Genomic DNA, 22,211 nt, shown 5'->3' on the forward strand with positions numbered 1-22,211 from the left:
AAGGACCCCAGAGGAAAAGGCTCCAATATGAAAGTCAGGGCAGGAAATCTAGCAGGGACAGGAACAGAGCTCCTATGAAAGATAAGAGGAAAAACAGGAAAGGCAGCAGTTCTTGCCTGGGGGAAAAGGCCCCAGGTGAGCACACATCTCACATGCTACCTGTCAAAAGGACCTCAGTGCTGCAGCAGGAGACTCCCACGTAAGGAGTAGTAGGCCAGGGTAGAAATGAACGGCTTCTCATCTTGCCCTGCCAGACATTGCCCAGCTCCTGGGAGTGGCAGGATGGACGATAGTGGGAAATGAGATGCACAACAACAAACTGAGAAGACTAAATAATTTGTTATAAGTGAGGGGATTCCTATGGGGAAACAGTAGGAAAAGGTTGTATTGTATGAGATGGACATGGTTATCCAGGACAATGCGTGGGTTACTAAGAGACCCTGCAAAGAAGGAAAGGAGAGTCTCAGAATCACAGCAATTGTACTGGTGTCAATCTGGTCAGAGATCCTTTTTTTTACTCACAGTTCCTTTCTTCCTGCTTAAGGAACCTACAAAGAACATGGATTCCAATGACAGCAAGACTGCAAGAACTTGTCACATGAGAGTGGGGAGAGCCGGGAGGAAATTTGAGCTGTCACTTGGCCTTCAGATTTCACATGAAAAAGGTTTGCGTGCTTAGAAACCAATGAATACAACCTATAAGTGTAATATCTAGAAGAAATCAGAATGGATCCAAAATAAATAAGGCTGAAAGCTAAGTGAAATTCACACAGACTTGAAAAATGCAATCCATATACATTTCTAAACTTTTTTATTTTTCATTACCAATAGTGCGTGCGCGCGCACACACACACATGCACTCCCTTGGGTGAGTGGTCCCTAAATCTCTTGAGAATAGGGTTCAATTATGTCTGGATTGCGTATCCTCAGAAGTATTAACCATATAATAGGCTTTTAATACATATTTATGATCTGAGTGACAGTTTTCTCATCTGGAACATATAAAGGTGAGACTAAATTGTTTCTAGAATGTCTTCCATCCCTGAACTTGCATTAGCTTCTAGTTCATTTTAAACCTGTAAGTTTGACAGAATATCTTTGTAATTATGCCAGAGGCATAAGAAAGAAAGCAGAACATGAGAATGGATACGAGAGATGAAAATAACGAAGAGAAATACGATTCTCATTTCTTACCTCCATCGCCATTCTCAGTCTGGGACAACCTATTCTGTTAGGCAGGTTGTTCCTGAGAACAGCTGGCCAAGGGCATGAGCTAGGGCTGAAATTCAGTCTGAACTCTGTTTGCCATGTCACCCTTGGGTCCTGGCACATTTTGTCCTTCATCGAGAAGAGACTTTCTTTTTTTAATTTTGGATTTTGGACAAAGGCTCTGGCTGGGTTAGATAGGCCCATTATGTCTGCCCCCCCCCCCTTTTTAAAGAAAACCACAGATATCTTCTTTATCCTATAATGTATTTATTTTCTCTGGAATAGAGGGATTTTAGGTTTTAGTATTCAATTTGGAACACACATCCCTGTTGACTTAAAAGAAAACCAACCCTGTTCTAGGGATCCTTTCAACTTTATATGAGCTTAAGGTCCACAGAATTGAATTAAAGTGTCGAAATAGGAGGTTGACTTTCTCTGCTCTGAGAGGTAAATTTCTCTGTTCTGAGAGGTAACTTTTGATCCCCTAATCAAAACAAACTTCTACATTTTAAAATACTTGGGTCTCTATATAAAGTAGTCTTGCACAGCCCTTCCTCCCATACTGCCAACCCTGACATTCACCTCCCTGTACAACTCACTGGGCTCACCATCAGGCCATGAATGAAAACAGCCTTTTATAATAGTGTTTTCATGAAAATTCATTCCCTCCTCAGCCTGAGGTCTCTTTTTAGGGGATCATAATATGTCACATGCATAATGATAGCTAACATTAATGGGGCACTTCACATTTATCAGGCACTGTTTTTAGCACTTTATGTGTAACCTCACTAAATCCTTATAGCAACCCTACGAGATGGATACTGTGATTACTGCTATTATATGGATAAAGATACAGGAGCTCAGACTAGTTGTTATTTGCCCAAATTTACATAAGTAGGAAGCTGTGGAGTCAGGATTCAAACCTTAACATTGTAATTCTAGAGTCTAGATTCTTAACCGTATGTTCATTATCTATTTGTCTATCTAGCCATATCTATCTATCTATCTATCTATCTATCTATCTATCTATCTATCATCTATTGAAATTTAATGATAGTTAAATAAGGTGTACTTTTTTTTCAAGTAGAATTTAATACCTGAGGAGTGTTATGTGTGACAAGAATAACGTTTAATAAATATTTATTGAGCGCATTTAAAAGCATAGATTCTGGTGCCAGTGCATTTAGATTCTTTCAAATCCTATCTGTGTGACGAACCTCTTCAGCCCTGATTTTCTTCACTTGTAAAATGAGGATAATAGTAACAACAAAGATCTTCTAGCATTGCCGTGTAAGTTAATGAGCTAATTTATGTAAAGTACAGTCTAGTAGGTAATAAGATTATATAAATGACAGTGATTGTCTTCTCCTTTCCATCATCATCATCATCATTATCATCACCACCACCGTCATCATCATCATCACCATCACTATTACTGTTAGTATTACATGCCAGGAACCTTTTTGGCACAGGGAATACAATAATAAATAAAACAAAGATCTGCTCTCATAAAATCAATATTCTAAGTATAAGTCCTAATGTTAGTGGTTTTAATTAGTATCTATGTTGTGGTGTTATGGTTTAATGTACTGTCTTGACTCTTTCTGAGTTCCTATAATTTATTGCTATAGTGATTTTGCCCAGTATTTCCTCACAGCTATTTTACCTTCATAGAGAATTGCTTTTGAAAAATTATGCTTATTCTTCATTTCTTATTGTTACCAAATAATATAATGGCTACTAAATTAAATATAAAAATTGTCCCCCAAACACAAAAAATATATACTAAAATTAAGAGAAGATATTCCTAACATCTCAGGTAGATGTAAGTAATCTGGCTATTTTTTAAAAAAGCAAATCAATTAAATCTAGATTATTTCATCACAGAGTTTTACTTGACTATCACGAACAGGAATTTTGGAATACGTTGAATCTGGGTTCATTTTTAATTTCTCTGAGCCTCCCATGCTCTACCTATCTTCCAGGGTTATTGTGAAGAGGAAATGAGAGCTTTTGGAACAGGTTGAGCTCCTTCTCTGCCTTCCTTCTTTACACTGTATTTTTAAATATGCTCTTCAACAAATCATGAATTCTTTAAAAAATATTTTTATTGATTTCAGCTGAAACCGGTTTGGCTCAGTGGATAGAACGTCGACCTGCAGACTGAAAGGTCCCAGGTTTGATTCTGGTCAAGGGCATGTATCTGGGTTGCGGGCACATCCCCAGTAGGAGATGTGCAGGAGGCAGCTGATCGATGTTTCTCTCTCATCGATGTTTCTAACTATCTCTCTCCCTTCCTCTCTGTAAAAAATCAATAAAATATATTTAAAAAAATATTTTTATTGATTTCAGAGAGGAAGGGAAAGGGAGAGATAGAAACATCAATGATGAGAGAGAATCATTGACTGGCTGCCTCCTGCACAACCTTTCCTCTCTTCCCCCAGCGCGCACCCCTGCCACCACGCCCCTCGCACTGGGGACTGAGCCTGCAACCTGGGCCTGTGCCCTGACCGGGAATCAAATCATGACCTCCTAGTTCATAGGTCAACACTCAACCACTGAGCAACACTGGCCAGGCAAAAAATCTTGACTTGTTAATGAAAAAACATTTCCACCTTAATATCAAAAATAAAGTGAGGGGCAACAGTAAGTAGTATGTTTTTAAAAAGGTATCTACATATAGAAGGCATTAATTTAAAGCCAGGGGGTCTTTCTTTTCAGTGTGATCCCTTGCATATATCATAGTGCAGAGAGAAGCTAGAAAATGGAATATGGCAAAAGCAACCTCTGTGACTTTGTGGGAGTCAATTAATCTCTCCTTATTTTCCTTAATTCAAATTTGGCTTAGTGATCACCTACTTCAAAAAGGCAGGGCAGGCCTTTGAAGAGGAAACTACTGCATAAACTTGGGAAGGGGTTGTGCCTTCTGAGCCAAGTTTCCCTTTCTGATTTTAATTAACAATGAAATTAAGAATTCTTTAAGATTATATCAGCTTTTTAAAGGCATAAGAAGGTCAATGATTTGGTCAGCATCTTTTTTCTCTTCTTCATGATGCTATTTCCCAGGTGGAATATTGTGAACAGGGCTCAAATTCTCTTTCAGGTCCACAGATTCCGGGTAGAGTGGATATGAGAATTGGGGGACTGAGTGAGGAGTTGTGATGTGTGTGAGGGAGGGGTTAAGGTTCCATGAGAACATGAGAGGGGTGTGGAAATGCCCTGGTTAGAGTCTTGGCCCCTCTTCCTGCTAGATCAAAGCCCACACTTCGCAAAGGTGTTGGGGTTATTAGAAAATGAGGTGGGTATGTAAAATGCCTGGCTACTTATCAGTGCTCCACAGAGTAGCTGTTATTTTGTCTACATTCCTAAAAAGTTACATGTAGGATAGAAATACTGCTACATGAGAAGATAAGAGAGAACATTGTCTCAGAGAATTGTGAGGTCACATATGGCTTTAGAAACATGCCACCTTTTACCAGTACATGGAACCTATAAATCCTATATAATAAAGAGGTAATATGCAAATTGACCATCACACCCTTACAAGATGGCTGCCTATGACCAGGCTGGCAGTGGGGGTTAGTGAGGAATGACCAAATGAGTGAACAGTGGGCTATGTGGGGCGACCAGGCTGGCAGGGGGGTTAGTGAGGGACAACCAAAAGACTGAACAAGCAGGCTGTGTGGGGCGACCAGGCCAGCAGGGGGGTTAGTGATGGATGACCAAACAACTGGACAAGTAGGCTGCATGGGGCAACCATGCCAGCAGGGGAGGTTAGTGAGGGATGACCAAATGATTGAACAGCAGGCTAAGTGGGGTGACCAGGACAGCAGGGGGGTAAAAGGGGGAGAACAGGCTGGCAGAGGGGGGCAGTTGGAGGCAACCAGGCCAGCAGGGGGTGCAGTAAGAGGTGACCAGGCTGGCAGGAGGGCAGTTGGGGGCATGTCCACGACTGTGAGAGGGATCCTGGATTGGAGAGGGTGCAGGCTGGGCTGAGGGGACCCCCCACCCCCATGCACGAATTTCATGCACTGGGCCTGTAGTGTATTAAAAAAAGGGAAATGGATAATTTTGCCTATAGTGACAAGAAGGATTGCTGTTAAAAATGATAGAAGAAATTAGCATCAACAGCCTTTTTATGATCTCAGGGGATTTACCTCTGCTGATAAATATTTTTCTCCTGATTTGTGAAAACTAAAAGTAAATATATATGCGCTCAAGGCTTTAAAATAAAAATAAGCCTATGGAAAAAATAATAACGTGGTTAGTGAATAGATGAAAATTCACTTGCTCCACAATAGTTGATCCTCACAACAATCCAATGAGGAAAATAGCACAGAAATGATTATTTTCTCCCTTTTCTCATGAGTGGGTTGAGGCTCTGAGGGAGATGAAGTGTTAAAACTATTAGCATTAAAACTCATCAGCAGCTCCTCACTACTTATAGGATCAAGTCCCACATCCTCAGCTTGGCAAGTAAGGTCCTCTATGATCTGCAACAGCCCGTGACTCCAACTTTTTAAAAATATATATATATTTTATTGATTTTTTTACAGAGAGGAAGGGAGAGGGATAGAGAGGTAGAAACATCAATGAGAGAGAAACATCAATCAGCTGCCTCCTGCATACCCCCTACTGGGGATGTGTCCACAACCAAGGTACATGCCCTTGACTGAAATCAAACTTGGGACCCTTCAGTCCGTAGGCCAATGCTCTATCCACTGAGACAAACCAGTTAGGGCGGGTGATTCCAACTTTATCAACCACTCAAACCCTTTAGCCACACAGAATTCCTGGGAGTCCCAGAGTGCCCTGTGCTCTACACACCTTGAAGCTTGGCTCTGGTGCTATTCCTTCTACTTGTAACCCATTTCTTCCCTCATGTGACTGATGAGCTCAGTGTCTTTCTGAAAACTTTACGTGATTGCTCCTCTGTTTACCTTTAGAGACTCACAGGTACTTCTGTTACAGCATTATTGTCTCTAGAAATTATATTTAATTTTTTTTGGTGGTGGTGGTGCATACTGTTTATTTATTCAGTCATTAGTCATCAGACACATCAGGTCCCCACTGTTTTCCAGGCTTACTCCTAGAATCTGGGATAAAGAGGTGGACATGATGTGCTCCCTGCATCATGCAGCTCCCAGTGTGAAGGAGGCTGACCTCTCCGGCCACCTCTGCATACACTAATGGAATATTGCCCAGTTCTGTTCACTCGCTTCCCGCTACCCAAAGGAGTGAGAGCAGGGCCACATCTGCCCTTAGGAACTATGGAAAATCTCAGCACAAAGGCCAGAATGGCAGATGAGAGTGAGATAAACTGAATCTGCTAATTCCAAACCATGTAACCTTTTCCATAATGGATTTTGGATATACAGACTTTGAAGCAGCTAAAAAATTACAGGTCTGGATACATTTCCTATCATTTTGCAAGAATTTAAATCTTGCCAAAGACAGGCCACCATAACATGTGGTTGAGGTCTTGTGAGATAAAGATCTTACCCCATGTCCCCAAACTGGGATTGGCTTGAAGAAAATGAGTTCTCCCTGCATTATGAACTCTGTAGGTATACTAGAAGATGGATCTATGAGAAGATAAAGGTAAATTTTCCATAAAGAATGCTTTTTATAAATGATTAGGAACAGATGAAACAAGGTGTGAGTGGGGAACATGCCGGAATGCATGCTCACACCTCTTCAGAAGGGACAGCCCAAGATCATGCTTCCATCACAACCTCTGACACTAGCCTCACTTTAGTTCTCTAGCGATTAGGTGCACTGGAGAAACCGAGAGCCTTCGGCAGATATACATCAATCACAACACACTGATGAATTCTCATTTACACATCTTTGAACTGTTTAAAGGGAAGGACCATGCCTTATTCATCTCCAAATCCATGGCATCCAAGATAATTCCTGGTACCCAGCTGAAGTGTCATGAATATATACTATCCTATATAATAAAAGCCTAATATGCTAAGTGTCTGATTGTCCAGTAGACTGTTCAAACAATCAAAATGTAATATGCTAATGATATGCTAAGGCCACTCAACTGCTCGCTAGGATGTGCACTGACCACCAGGGGGCAGACACTAAGACTGGTAGGTTACCTTGCTGCTGGGGTCTGGCTGATCCGGACTTGGCAAGAAAGGGCTGGATATTCCCTGGAGCCATCCCACAGTCCCTCCTCGGTCAGCCAACCTCCCACGGGGTCTGGGCAAGAAGGCCCCGATTGGCCCTGATCACTGGCCAGGAGGAGGGACCCCAGCCATACACTAATTTGTGCACCAGACCTCTAGTGATCATATAATGCCTCAGAATCCATTTCCAATCTATCTGCCAACATATATTTTTTTAATTTTTATTTATTTAGTTATCTCTCTATTTATTTATATTGATTTCAGAGAGGAAGGGAGAGGGAGAGAGAGATAGAAACATCAATGATGGAAGAGAATCATTGATCGGCTGCCTCCTGCACATCCCCTAATGGGGGTGCAACCCGGGCATGTGCCTTTAACCAGAATTGAACCTGGGACCCTTCAGTCCACATGCCAACTCTCTATCCACTGAACCAAACTGGCTAGGGCTGCCAACATATTTTAATTAGCTTTCACTGGTTTACCTTGCCTCTGAATATCAACTACAAAATAACAATAATTAGGACCAGCCCTCTAAAAGGATGAATGAAAATATGCCATACATATTGAGAAAACAGATCGGAATATTCTTCTTCTACCCCTAGGAATATCAAAAGCTAAGTAATTTACCATTCTCCCAAAGTATAAAACCAATTAGTACATCAAAAACTAGCTAAAAAAATAAAATAAAATAAAAAATAAAGACACACCGGATAAGCAGGAGCCCCACAGCAATCCCATTTGTTTTCCACAGAGCTCCAAATGTTAGTTTGATTCCAGGTTCTGCCCATTTCTTTTTTTTTGCAAGGTCTGAAAAGTCAATTATTCTAAACTAATCTGCAGCCTTAAAAACTGGTACTTTGCCAAGTAATTTCAAGTGCTTCCCGAAGGAAAACTAATAATTTCACTGTTTTTCTTTTGGTTGATGTTACAGAAGTAAATTGTATATACAATTAATTCATCCCTGATGTTTGCTATCAACTCAAAGAGCTTAGAATGGGGGGATTCCCATTGAAATGCATAGAGAACAGATGGTTGACTCTCCCAGCTTCTGCTGACTGTCCTCCATTCTTCTGAATGCTGATTAGGGATTAAGCTGGTATGTGAGTGGCTTCACATGCTAGCTTCCACAGAGGTAGCTCATATCCTAATCTGAGACAGTAACTGCTGTGTCAGTATGCACATGCTTCTGAAATAGACTGGGAAATTCTCAAATGCCCTGAAAATATGTATTACCACATATTCCATTTTAAAAGTTAGTCATTTTTAAACATTTTTTTTGGTTGGTGTTTTCAGTTCACATCTTTATAAACGTTTTCCTAATATAGTATTTTGCACTTTGTCAGAGCTTGATAAATCTTGGTTGAACAAATTAATACATACATTCTTATTATATTCTTTTCAGGGCAAAATATTCCCAACTACTTTCATTTCACCAAGAGTAGAAGTAAGACATGGAGCCACAAAGGAATTGGGTTCCTCATCATTACTGGAGTTCGATAAGGGCTTATTTATCTAATTCTAAATTCTCATCCACCTCTGAGATTCTATAAGTTAGGTATTTTCCATTGGAGAGGAAGTAAAGGGCCTCTGAAAGGAATTCCTCAGTCTCCATGAAGGAGTGACAGTTACCTAATGAATCTATAATGTGGACACTGACCATCAAGATCAGCTAAGATGAAAGTGTAATACACAGAGTGAGCTCAAGTACATTGTTATTTGTTCCCATGCTTGGACTCATTCATTCATGGAGTTGTTTTATGTACCTGCCAAGAACTGAGTCAAGCACAGCTAGGGCCATGAACTGTTCCTGGAACAGGTATCTGTCGGCTAGTCTTCCTGTTGACCTCATTTCCATGTTTACTTAGTCACTCAATAATTCTCAGCTTCTGCTGTGCCAGGCACTGTGCTAAGCATTAAGGGTATAGCAGTGTACAAATTCGACACAATTCCACTCATGGAGCTTACATAAATAAATGTACAATATCAAACTACTTGAACCTTCTGGGAAAAAAAGAGAAAGAATACAATAGGGAACCAAATTTCCTCTTTCAGGGATCTTCTCCAAGGAAATGCAATTTAAGCTTAGATCTAAGATGACCAGAAGTTAACCAGGCAAAGTGTAAGAAGAGCTTTCCAGTTTGAGGAAAGAGCATGTGGGAAGCGCTCGGCAAGAAGAGATTGAATGCATTTTGTGAATGTGAGTAACGTGGTCAGCAAAGGGAAGATGTTTAAGAGGCAGGCAGGGCTGAAATCATGCACAGCTTGGATGCTCTGTTAATGACTTTGCATTTATACTAATGCAAAGAGAGCAATAGTTCTGATCTGTATTTTTACAGATCACTGTCTGCACTGAGAATATACCAGAGGGACAATAATAGAAGTGGTGAGACCAATGCAGAGCTATTGTAGATGGGAGATGATGGAGGCTTGGATTAAAGTGCAACTGAAATTAGAGAAGAATAAATAGATTTAAGGTACATTTTGTAGGTAGAATCAATAGGACTAGAAGATAGATTGAATGATGGATATGATCAAGAACAAGGTCTAGGTATAATTCTCAAGTTTTTGGCTTGGGCAATGGGATAAATGTATTTGCCATTTATTGAGTTGGGGAAGCTTGAAAGGAGAGGAAAATGGGGTGAAAGAATTTTAGTATCAGAGTACTGGTGGTAATACCACTAACATGTGTGTGTGAGAGAGAGAGAAAGGCCTTTTTTATTCTAGAAGTGAAGAATAAAATAGGGAAAGGGGAAAGGAAAAGGGCAAAAAAGAAGACAATTTAAATAAATATAAAATAAAATTCCCAAAAGGATGATGGAGGGTAGGGGTTGGAGACTGATGCATATCAGGAGTGCAGAGGATATACAATTTGAAAAATGGCGTACTTGACATTATACTGTAATTTTTTTTTAATTTGGGGAAAAAAACCTATGTTCTTGATAATATAGATTATAGATTCTATAATATAGAAAGTAAACTAAAAAGAATCATAACTGGTGGGTCTACACAAAAGGTAGACTGTATCATCTGCTTATTGGCTTTGGTGAGTTTTTATGGAGGGATGCATCAAAATCCCCAGTGGAATGCAAGGAATGTAATTTTTATGTTCATTGGAAAAGAGCACAGGTTAAAAAAAAAAAAAAAAGATTGCTTAACACTGAGCCAGAAGAAGGGAAATGAGAAGGCATGGTAAAAATAAAGGAGAGAAAAGAAATGGGTGGAGAATTTTTCCAGCAAGCAAGGACATCTCTGCCCTCATGCCTGTGCCAAAGCAGGTGCTAATGGTCACCTGGGTTTGCATCCCAGTGGGGCCACTTATCAGTGGGTGGCCTTGGGCATGTCAGGCGACTGCCCCAGCCTCAGTTTTCTTGTTTTTAAAAACCTATAATGATAGCACTCATCTCATATAGTGATTGTCGAGGTTAAAAAGAATAACTCATAAGAAGTGCTTAAAATGTCTGGCACAGAGGAAGAGCTCAAAAAGTGTTAGCTGCCTTCCTGTAGCTGAGTATAGATGCATAATTACTAGGAAGTGGTTGTAGGTGTGTGTATCTTCTCTCTTCCCTAGTGCTATGGTGACTTTGCTCTTAGGTTCAAAACTATATGGTTCACTGTAACAAAAAATAGTCTTTATGATTTGTTAAAAATATAGGAGGATATGATTAATATTTATAAAGCATCCTAAATATTATTAGGGTTTAATTTTTGGAAATTAGTGAAAATGCCTCATCTAATTACATAGCCAAAAATATGTCTTCTCATTTATTTCTAAAAATGTTAGCTATCATTTAAAATTTGCTATTTAACTCCTTAGGGAGGTCAGTAATTAACTTCTAAACTTATTCTTTGAAAATACCAAAAATTAGACATAATGTTCTGAAACCCTCTTGATATATTCATTATCACTTCAAATCATTGTAAAATCTATATTTTCTCAGCCCTAACATTATTATGAAGACATATGAAAATATTCCATCTGAAAACATACTTATGTAGGCATCCCCTTAAATCTAGGAACATCACAAGTGAGATCTCTCAATTGGAACTGAATTGGGACTACTTTATGGAACATTACACTCCCTTTCCCTTCCTGACTCTCTTTTCTCTCTGGCTTTGGTTCTTATGTAAAAGTGAAGTTTTATTATTTACCATACATATCCTTTAGAATATTAATGCACAAATTACATCCAACCTTTAGACTTAGAACAATATGTTTACAAAATTGTGGAAAGACAGAAAGTATTCTAAGGTCAAATCTGGAATCCACACTTATTAGTAATATCATACTGATGGCAAGGCCTTGACTGCTTTAAACTTTGTTATTATTTTTATATAAAACAGGAATAACTAAATAAGAGAACATATGCAATTGCCTAGCTTGATAACATACTGTGAGAATATATTATTGCCCTGGCTAATTTGGCTCAGTGGCTAGAATATTGGTTTGCAGACTTAAGGGTCCCGTGTTTGATTCTGGTCAAGAGCATGTACCTCAGTTACAGGTTTGATTCCCGACTCTGGTCGGGGCACCTGCAGAAGGCAAGCAATTGATGTGTCTCTCTCACATCAATGTTTCTCTCTCTCTGTGTCTCTCCCCCTCTTTTCTACTCCCTTTAAAAATCAATGGGAATATATCCTTGTCTAAGGATTAACAGAAAAAAAAAAGAATGGTGAGAATTAACAGAAAAATTAAAAGAATATATTTTTTTTGTGGCCAGATAGAACTGTTATGTAGTTTTGGACAAGTTGTTTAATACCTCAAGGAGTCAGTGAAGTGATGGCACTAATTTAATACTTTAGTTAAAATATTAAATGGTGATAATAGCATCTACTTCTTAGGCTATGTTATACCTGGAGCACAGTAAGTGTTTACTAAATAGTATCTAGAAATATACTCAATAAATGTTCTATTTTATCCTTGGATTGAGGGAAATAGTGCTCCTTAAATTTCAAAGTTAATTCTTTTAGAAAAATGTAATTAATACCTCATTAAAAATGCATGGGAACAAAGAACATTGGAGCATCATGTGATCATGTCTGAATGCTCTATGAACACACCAGGAAAAACAACAAGGCAATGTTCTTAAATTCCCCCATTGCGCCAAGGGAGCAGAACATCTCTCCACCTCGAGGAAGATGTCCAGGGCAAGAGAAGTGAGCAGAGGTGGGCTCTGCCCATTCTTTCCTGGTGGAAGCACATGCAATTCGAGAAGATGAAGTGAGGAAGCGCATGCAGTACCTGGTCATCTCAGAGTCAGGGAGCAGGCCTAGGTGGTAGTGGGGGTAGGGAGCTGATAGAAGGAAGCTTTTGTCACACTCAACAGGGGAATAGTGCCTGGGAGAAGCAGGCTTATCACAGAGTTTGTTCACAGTGCTGTAAACGGGTTCCGGAGGCCTGGTGACACAAGAGGGAGAGAGAGAGTTGCATGGTTAGCACACACAACTGAACAACTGTGCACCTGGTAGCATTTCACCATACGCGAAAGTAAAAACCCAGAACAATGTTATGGGCTTCATTAGGCTTGAGTTAAGAGTCCTTTTGTAGGAAATGGGATGTCTGGTTAGAAAATGGAACTTTGGCTCACAGTTGGCATGACTAACATTTACATGCCAGATACCCCAGTAGTGTCAAAATCAACCTGCAAATGCCAGGCCTTTTTGGATAATCCAGTCTGAAATGCCACACCTTGGGATGTTCTGACATGTCTATTTATTTATTTGTTTGTTTATTTATTGTCTTTATTGTTGAAAGTATCACATATACATGGCTTCTTTGTAAACTGTAATCGCATCTTAAATGTGCACTTCATAGAGATGTTCACTCCTTGATCATTGTGGCCAAGACATCCTGTTCTTTTTCGCAGCACATATTTCACTTCGTATTATTTTCTCAGCATGGAATAATCTTTCTTGTTGGTTTGTTTTGTTTAATTTATTATTGCCACTGTCACTACACCATGGATTTTATAAGGACAGAGACTTCATTTGTTTTGTTAGCCACTAAAATAGAGTTTGGGACAGAGTACACCTTGCATAAATATTTATTGAATGCCTGCATAAATAAAAACATGCATACAACTTTTCACATACTTCCCAAATATTGTGGGGGTGGTTGTTGGCCTTACTTAGGAATCTAATAGCTTGTATGATCTGGGTGTTTCCTCTAAATATTTATTTATAGATTATCCCCCCCACCCCAACAATTGAGTCTTCTCTGCATAGGATACTCATTTTAGTAAAATATCTATTAAATGAATTAATCTAGGGATACTGAAACATTATCTAAAATAGCAACATTTTGATAGTTACTACTTATAATCATACATAATATAATCAGATAATTTTTACCTATAATATTTGGTCAGAGATCCATGTACTATAAAGAAAAAATAACATTTCTACCCCACACTTTTAACATACCTGAAATTGCTACTAATATCCTTTAAGGTAAGAACTGAAAGATATAAATTTAAGTGCAAGAGCTATCTAGCAGACTGGGCCACAGCTGCAGGAAGGTACGCTTGACTGGGAAGGTAAGGGGCAGGTCAGGACACAGGACCGAGAGCACCCATTGGCCACAAGACACCAGAGGCAGCAGGTAGTGGCCATGTGTCTGAGAGGTACAGGAAATGTATGTGGCAAACTCGGTGAGGGCACAGTCCATGTTTCTGTAGCCCCAGCCCCCAACATCGCCCCTAATGTATAATAGGTACTCAACTAATGCTTCCTGAACTGATTGAGGAGGGAGAGCAGGGAGAAAAAGAGAATAAGCAAAGTATTAAAGGCGAACTTTACCTCATTTGTAATATTACTAGAGGTCTGTTGCATGGAGAGATTCAAGCGATAGGCCTTCCTTTCCCTTGGCTGCTGGCACCAGTTTTCCTCCCACACCCAGGACTCAGATCTTCACTCTGGCTGGGCTCCAGCCGGAGCTGCCCTGGAGTCATCAGGCTTTGCTGCTTGGCAGGCCCTGGGATCATGAGGCCTCTATGCTCTGCCTGGCACCGGGTCCCGGTGGCCTTGCTGCTCTGCCTGGCACTGGGGCCATGTGGCCTTGCTGCTCCGCCAGCCCTGGGGCCGTGATGCCTCTCTGCTCCGCCAGCCCCGAGGCCATGTGGCCTCGCTGCTCTGCCTGGAGCCGGGGCCATGAGGCCTTGCTGCTCCGCTGATCCCAGGGCCGTGAGGCCTCACTGTTCCACCAATCCCAGGATTGTGAGGCCTCGCTGCTCCACCGATCCAGGGGCCGTGAGGCCTCGGTGCTCTGCCTGGCGCCAGGGTGTGAGGCCACGCTGGTTTGGCCCCCAGGCTGTCAGACTTAGCTCTACAGCTTGGAACCTAGTAAACAAATTAACTGCCAATGTTGGCAGTTAATTTGCATATCATGCTGATTAGCCAATGGGAGGCATAGCAAAGGTATGGTCAATTACCATGTTTGTCTATTATTAGGTAGACTAGAGGCCCGATACACGAAATTTGTGCAAGGGAATCAGCCCCCGCAGCTGTAGCGGCTTGCCTCGGCCCTTGCAGCCCTGGCTTAATCCAGAAGGACATCTAGAAGGCTGTCCAGAAGGTTGTTCGGCTGTCCGGTCTAATTAGCATATTTGCTTTTATTATTATAGATTGCGAGCCAGTCATGCAGACACACTGTATAGAGAATTGGATTCTTCCCTAACACAGACTTTTCCACCACACAGAAAGAGCTGTCTTGATTTGTTTGTACCATAAAGGGGCTGAGGAAGAACAGGAGACATTCAGAGGCCTATCTGTCCTCCAGAATCATCATCTTACTAATATTATAATGAGGTACTTTACAATACAGTAGGCTTGTTCTATCCCAGTGTCTAATATGGTTTTTAAGGTTCCTTCAATGAGATAACCAAAATTGTTCTTACTTTAGGGAAGTTGGCATATATTTTAAGATAACTATGCCACTTTCAGGTAAACCTAGCACATTTGTAAATTTCTGTATCAGCTACTGAAATATATCAGTCAAAACAGATTAGATACTATTTTTATTTTATTTTGGGGGAGTCTGTTTTGATTTGTTGATAGGTGCATCTTTACGAAGATGTGCACACATTTCTCATGGTCTTGGAGACAGAAAGACCCACATGCTGATCAGATAAAGAAAGTCACCTTCAGAGATGACAGTCTTTTCTGCACCTAAAATATGCATGTCCACACAAAAATGCAGCTTGACAAGGGCTTTGTATTAATGAGCTGCATAAATATCAATCAAATAAAAATGAGGAGGCATGTACAAGCTCTATGGGAATTACTCTGGGTAGGTTATCACCAGAGGACCTGATATCATTCTCCAGTTTGTCCACTCTGAGATACAGCTGCTGTGGTAGAAATGGCTGGATTGCCTTCTAAACATCCATGTTCTCTTCTTTTCTTAATAATAGAAACCCAAGTTTCCACTTGTCACTTTTCCTGTAGTAAAGACTTTTTTTCTCAGCCTCCTTTGTAGATGGATGTGGCCTGTGAAGATATTCAGCCCACTGTGATTTGAGCAGAAGGGTTTTGTGAGATTCTTGAGCTGACTGCTTAAAGGGACCCCTGCAGTTTTGTTCTCTCCTACTTCCTCTCTCTGCTGACCTGGAATCTTTATGTGGTGGCTGGAGCTTTAGTGGTCATCTTAGACCATGAAGCAACCTTGAGGATGCAGGCAAACAATATCACTAGTGGAGCATAATGTCAGAGCCTGTGTCACTGAAGAGGAAGTAACACTACACTACCCCTGGACTACCTACATCTGGATTTCTTTTATGCAGGATAAAAATAAGCTACCCTGTTTAAGCCACTGTAATTTTTTTTGGTATAGAAACAGGACCAAATATTAAAAATATACTACAAAATGTAAGATCAATAATCTAATACAAAGAAATAATTATAGCCTTAGCTGGCTTGGCTCAGTAGATAGAGTGTCAGCCTGTGGACTGAAGGGTCCTGGATTAGATTCCTGTCAGGGCCACATGCCTAGGTTGCAGGCTTGATCCCCAGTAGGGGGCGTGCATTAGGCAACTGATGGATGATTCACTCTCATTATTGATGTTTCTCTCTCTCTCCCCCTCTCTCTTCCACTCTGATATCAACAAAAATATTTTTTTAAAAAAATAAATAACTATATTAAGGCCTTTGCTAAGGGGGCAATATATTTAATATGCTGGAGGTTCATCTAACACCTTCTGTATACATAGAACAAATATAAAGAATACTTTTTTCTGACTATAAGTTTTAAATCTATGACCGTTTAGAGAAATCACTGTATCTTTATTTTAAAACATTAGATATTTAAAATGGTAGCTGATCTAAACTGCCAGCACAGGGCCTAAGAATAAAGGAACTGATGATTTCTTTTAAGCCATAAAACATTTTCAGGATGATGTCATTTCAATAACATTGTACTTTCTGCCGAGGAGGGCTGATTCAATTTTCTTAGTCTGATGTTGACTCGACAGACCAAGAAAATTATGTTAGCAATTTTCCCCTAGTCCGTTTACCTCAGTAGCAGTATATTTTGAGACAAATTATCAGAATCAAAGCTGGCTAATACATATCTTAGTAGGAAAAAATCCCCACTTGTATTGTACTCAACTAAATCAAGGGAAAATCAGCTGCCCTGTAAACACTACAATAAATTCAAGACAATAAAAATGAAGCCCTATACATTGCACACTGTTGAACTTTTAAGACTTTTACCTATGTCTTTTGGAACCATTTTATGGGTGTAATATTATTTTATGACTCATGAGTTTAGTAGACTTGTTATTTGGAAGACGCTTAAATACATTAGATTTTAGAAAGAGGCCCTTATTTCTTTGCCTACAGTCACTTCCAGAATTGTTTTATAGTGGATTGGGTCCTTGCCTAAGCATCAATACTCATGATTCATTGCCTTATCAATGCAGAGATATAGCTACTGATATTGCAGGCTCATTTTTATATTTCATTCCTTCCCTTTTTATTTACATTTTTTTGTATAGTCACTGGCTAAAGAGTAGATATATCAAATCCAGTTTCTTTTATTTTTTATTTTGAGAGAACACTTGATATCTCAGAAGATGGGTAAATTAAAAAAACATTAAAATAACTGCTCAACAAATTTTACTAAATCTTTTTGCAATAATGACAATGTTCTCTTGCAACCAAACAACTAAATTGAAAATGTCAGTGACAATAACCAAAACAGGATGATATTGGCAGAGAAAACAGCAAACAGACCAATGGAGCAGAAGCGATAGCCCAGAAATAAACCCACATATACGTGAGCAAATAATATTTTGATGAAGGAGCCAAAAACATATAATGAAAGAAAAAGAAAGCCTCTTCAATAAATGGTGCTGGGAAAATTGGAAAGCCACATATAAAAGAATGAAACTAGACTGTTTATCACCATACACAAAAATTAACTCAAAATGGATCAAAGTCCTAAATATAAGACCCAAACAATAAAATACATAAAAGAAAACATTAGTACTAAACTTATGGACCTTGGCCTTAGAGAGAATTTTATAAATTTGACCTCAAAAGCAAGGGACGTAAAAGCAAAAATAAATGAATGGGACTATATCAAACTAAAAAGCTTCTGCACAGCAAAGAAACCATCCACAAAGAAAAGGCAAGCAACATACTGGAAGAAGATATTTGCAAACAACACTTCCAATAAGGTGTTAATATTCAAAATATAAGCCCTAACCGGTTTGGCTCAGTGGATAGAGCTTTGGCCTGCAGACTGAAAGGTCCCAGGTTCAATTCCGGTCAAGGGTATATACCTTGGTTGCGGGCACATCCCCAGTAGGAGGTGTGCAGGAGGCAGCTGATTGATGTTTCTCTCATCGATGTTTCTAACTCTCTATCTCTATCCCTTCCTCTCTGTAAAAAAATCAATAAAATATATTTTAAAAAATATTCAAAATATAAAATATAAAAAGAACTTATACAACACAACAACAAAAAACAAACAATGCTAAGGACCTAAACATACATTTCTCCTAAGAAGACATACAGATATTTAAAAAGATGCCCAACTTCACTAGCTATTTGGGAATGCAAATCAAAGCCAAAGTGAGATACCATCTCACACCTGTTAGAATGGCTGTTTTCAACAAGACAATGACAAGTGTTGGAGGGGCTGTGGTGAAAACTCTCATACACTGCTGGTGAAAATATGAATTGGTGCAGCCACTACAGAAAACAGTGGGAGGTTCCTCAAAAATGAAGTATAGAATAACCATATGAACCAGCAATCCCTCTACCTGAAAAATTTGAAAACATTTATTCATAAAGGTATCTGTTTCCCCTATGCACATTGCAGCATTATTTACAATGGTCAAGACATAGCAATGACCTTCAGTAGATGATTGGATAGGGTAGATGTGGTGCATTTATACAGCAAAATACTATCTAGCCCTGAGAAAAGACGAAATACTGACTTTTGTGACAACATGAATGGGTCTTGAGAATATCATGGTAAGCAAACGAAGTCAAGAACCATATGATTTCATTCCTATGTGGGACATAAAACTGAAAGCAACACATTAACAAAAAAGACAAAGATATAAAAAAAAAATCCCTCATAGACACAGACAACAGTAAGGTGATTACCAGAGGGGAAGGGGCGTGGGGAGGTAGAAGATAGTAAAAGGGGAATAAATGTTGATGGAAGGAGACTTAACTTGGAATGGTGAACACACAATATGTTATACAGATGATGTATTATAGAACTATACGTGGTAGACAGTGGAAGTGAACAAGGGGGATAAATGGGGATGAAACAAGACATGACTTTGGGTGGTGAACTCACCATGCAGTATGCAGATGATGTTTTACTGAAATGTACACTTGGAACCTATAGAATTTTATTAACCAATGTCACCTCAATAAATTTAATAAAATAAAAAAATGTCAGTGAGGATCTCTTTTCAAGTGGTATAAAGTGGGGCTCAGATTTGAAGATGTCTGTCTGCTAACTTCATTACAGCCCTAGAATTCTAGCTTAGATTATGTACTATATAGGCCACAGTAAAACATCCAGAAGTACTATAGCAAGCTACAGTCTGAACAGAGGGAATGGGACATATTTGATACTTGAGGAATGTTTCTTTGAATAAATAAACATTTTATTTATTTATTTCAATGTATTTTAGTTGATTTCAGAGAGGAAGAAAGATAGAGAGAGAGAGAGTGGGAGAGAGAGACATCAATGATGAGAATCATTGATTGGCTATCTCCCACACGGTCCCTCCTGGGGATTGAGCCCCCCAACCCAGGCATGTACCCTTGATTGAAATCAAAACCAGGACCCTTCAGTCCACAGGCTGACACTCTAACCACTGAGCCAAACCTTCCAAGGTAAAAATTAATTTTTAATTTTTATTTTTTACCATTCTTCATCGAAAGAAATTAAAAAGGAAGCCCTTAGTTATTTTGAATCTCTTAAGTAGGTTTACATTTTTAGGCCATCAATAGTTTTTATTGATTATTCAGAACAGAGATCCCAGTGTTTACAATTAGAACTGACAGTTTTCTGTGCATGGTTCACTCAAACTCAGGAAATGGGCTTCCTGTATGTGCAAGTCTGGCCATTGTGACACTTGTCCCCAGTTCCTGTGAGAGTCACCCATGGGCACGGGGCTCCTCAAAGACTTCTCAGCCCTGAGTTCCAGAAGGCCTAAAGCCAGCACTCAGCATTCTTAGTATTTCCCTGCAGTTTTATTATCTGTGACCTCTCTGAGAGACAGAAAAGTAATGCCAGTTTATGAGCTGTCACTGGGATCTGGGTGGCAGAAACAGATGCCTCCATCACTTCCCATTTATTTAGTAAAGAAGTGAAATGATTTCCGGCAGTGTAAATCAGCCAGTCAAACCTGAAAAGGCCTGTTTATCCTATTATAAACCTCCAGAGTCGCCTAGGTCAGAAGGTAATGAATATGGAAATCCAATCTAAGGTACCTACTGTCTCTCTTCATTTTGTGGATGGCTCCAGAAGAGAGGAAAAATAGAGATTCTAGTAGAATCTTTAAGTGAATTTATAAACAATCATTTACCTTGTTGTCCACTTATCAGGGGCCAGAGATAAATGGCTTTGTAGTCTCCAATGCTGAGCCATCTGCATATATTTGCATATCTATGGGTTTATAATTACAGGCTCTTGTCGCATAGAATTAGCACAGCTTGGCCCTGGTGATCTCTCTTCTCTGAACTCCATTAGCACTTGCTATTTTGTTTCCTTGGTATTTTCAATTGCTAGTTGATAATGCTGGTGTATTAGAGGGAGATGCTTCATCTAATCCTAATCTACAAAAAACTACCTTGCCTGAAACTGTCCCTTGTCATTTTCCCAACTTGACTCCAACCCAACTCAGTCTTCCCCTAGCCAGTGTTCTTAGACTAGGATTGGGCCTCTGACTCTGCGAACATGACCGGTATGGATAACAGGGCTCCAAAAAAATTTTTTTTTAAATTAAGTTTAAAAAAGAAGCTAGACTAAATGGATTTTCCTGTGGAATGTGAATGAAGGGGAAGAAAAATGAATTATCAGCTGGTAGAATCAGGGAAAGACACAGACATGTAGAGGCAACCTGTAGCTGTGTTCACTATTTATAGAGCACCAGAGTGAAGCTCTTCCAAATTTTGTTGCTAACCTGTCTAGAGGTTCCTTGAATTTAGAATACCAGTCTGTATTCATTATTTAAGGGTATTGTTATGGCTCTTGCTATGGAATTTCTCTGCTGGTTCCCATAGGACATTAGCTATCTACATTAATAAAAGATAAAGATGCTAATTGACCATACCTTTGCTACACTCATAGCCAATCAGAAGAGTATGCAAATTAACCCAACAAAGATGGCCATTACATTTGCATACTGCAGGCAGATCTCCTTGCGCTGATCTGCCCCGGGCAGGCAGCAGAGAGATCCCAAGCCGCCGCCTGCCCCAGCGCAGGATCTGGGCCTGCCATGTATGGCCTGGGGCGGGGGCGGGGGGGTGGTGCAGCAGCACGATCCCCAGCCGCCGCCCGCCCCCAGAGCAGGATCCGGGCGTGCCGTGTATGCACTTGGGCAGGGGGCAGGCGGCAGTGGGATCCCCAGCCGCTGCCCACCCCAGCGCGGGATCTGGGCCTGCCGTGTGTGACCAAGGTAGACGGGGCAGGCACCGCGGGATCGGGTGTGCCATCTGCCACCAGGGGAGCAGGCTTAAGCCAGCAGGTGGTTATCTCCTGAGGGGTCCCAGACTGTGAGAGGGCACAGGTTGGGCTGAGGGACCCCACCCCCCACCCCCCGCCAGTGCAAAAATTTTTGTGCAATAGGCTTCTAGTATAATGATAATAAACCACCATATCCTACCCCATTCCTTTATAGGAGTTTAGGTCTGATCTTGTGCTTGCAATTAATTGCATGAAAATAAAACAGGGACTTGGATTGTTTTTACTGTCTCTTTCAGATCATTTCAACTAGACCATGCCACTCAAAGACAAAAGCCTTGGACCCCTATGTAATCCCGTAATACCTGAGACCCTGTCTATACAATTCTAATATTTTATATTAACTCTATTATCTAAAAAATTGCATTAACATGTTATTTTAATTTGAGTTTCTTGATGTCCCCTTAAATTTTGTGTCTGCTGTGCTGACCTCACTTACCTCACCTTAGTCCCAGCCCTGTACCAGAGATAATGAATGTTTCACACAATGATGATAATGAAAATAATGGTGATTGTACACACTCATCTGCGTAGAACCTGCAGATACAAGGTCAAAGGAATATGACTCCCTTCTTTTAGAGGTAACAGTCAGAGTGACTCACACTTTATTGGGTTTTTCTTTAAAGTGACTCGTACTTTGAGTCCCTCCACTA

General features: G+C 40.0%; 1 protein-coding gene across 1 annotated transcript in view; it reads right to left on the minus strand.

Moving 5' to 3' along the window:
- DLG2 (discs large homolog 2) overlaps positions 1-22,211 on the minus strand; it is a 1,585,094-nt gene that overhangs the window by 407,736 nt on the left and 1,155,147 nt on the right. The window contains exon 11 of the mRNA XM_006763751.2: positions 12,589-12,744. Coding sequence (XP_006763814.1) covers positions 12,589-12,744 — 156 coding nt within the window. The remainder of the gene's footprint in view (positions 1-12,588; positions 12,745-22,211) is intronic.

The sequence above is a fragment of the Myotis davidii genome, unplaced genomic scaffold, assembly GCF_000327345.1.
Source record: "Myotis davidii unplaced genomic scaffold, ASM32734v1 scaffold499, whole genome shotgun sequence".
Classification (NCBI taxonomy): domain Eukaryota; kingdom Metazoa; phylum Chordata; class Mammalia; order Chiroptera; family Vespertilionidae; genus Myotis; species Myotis davidii.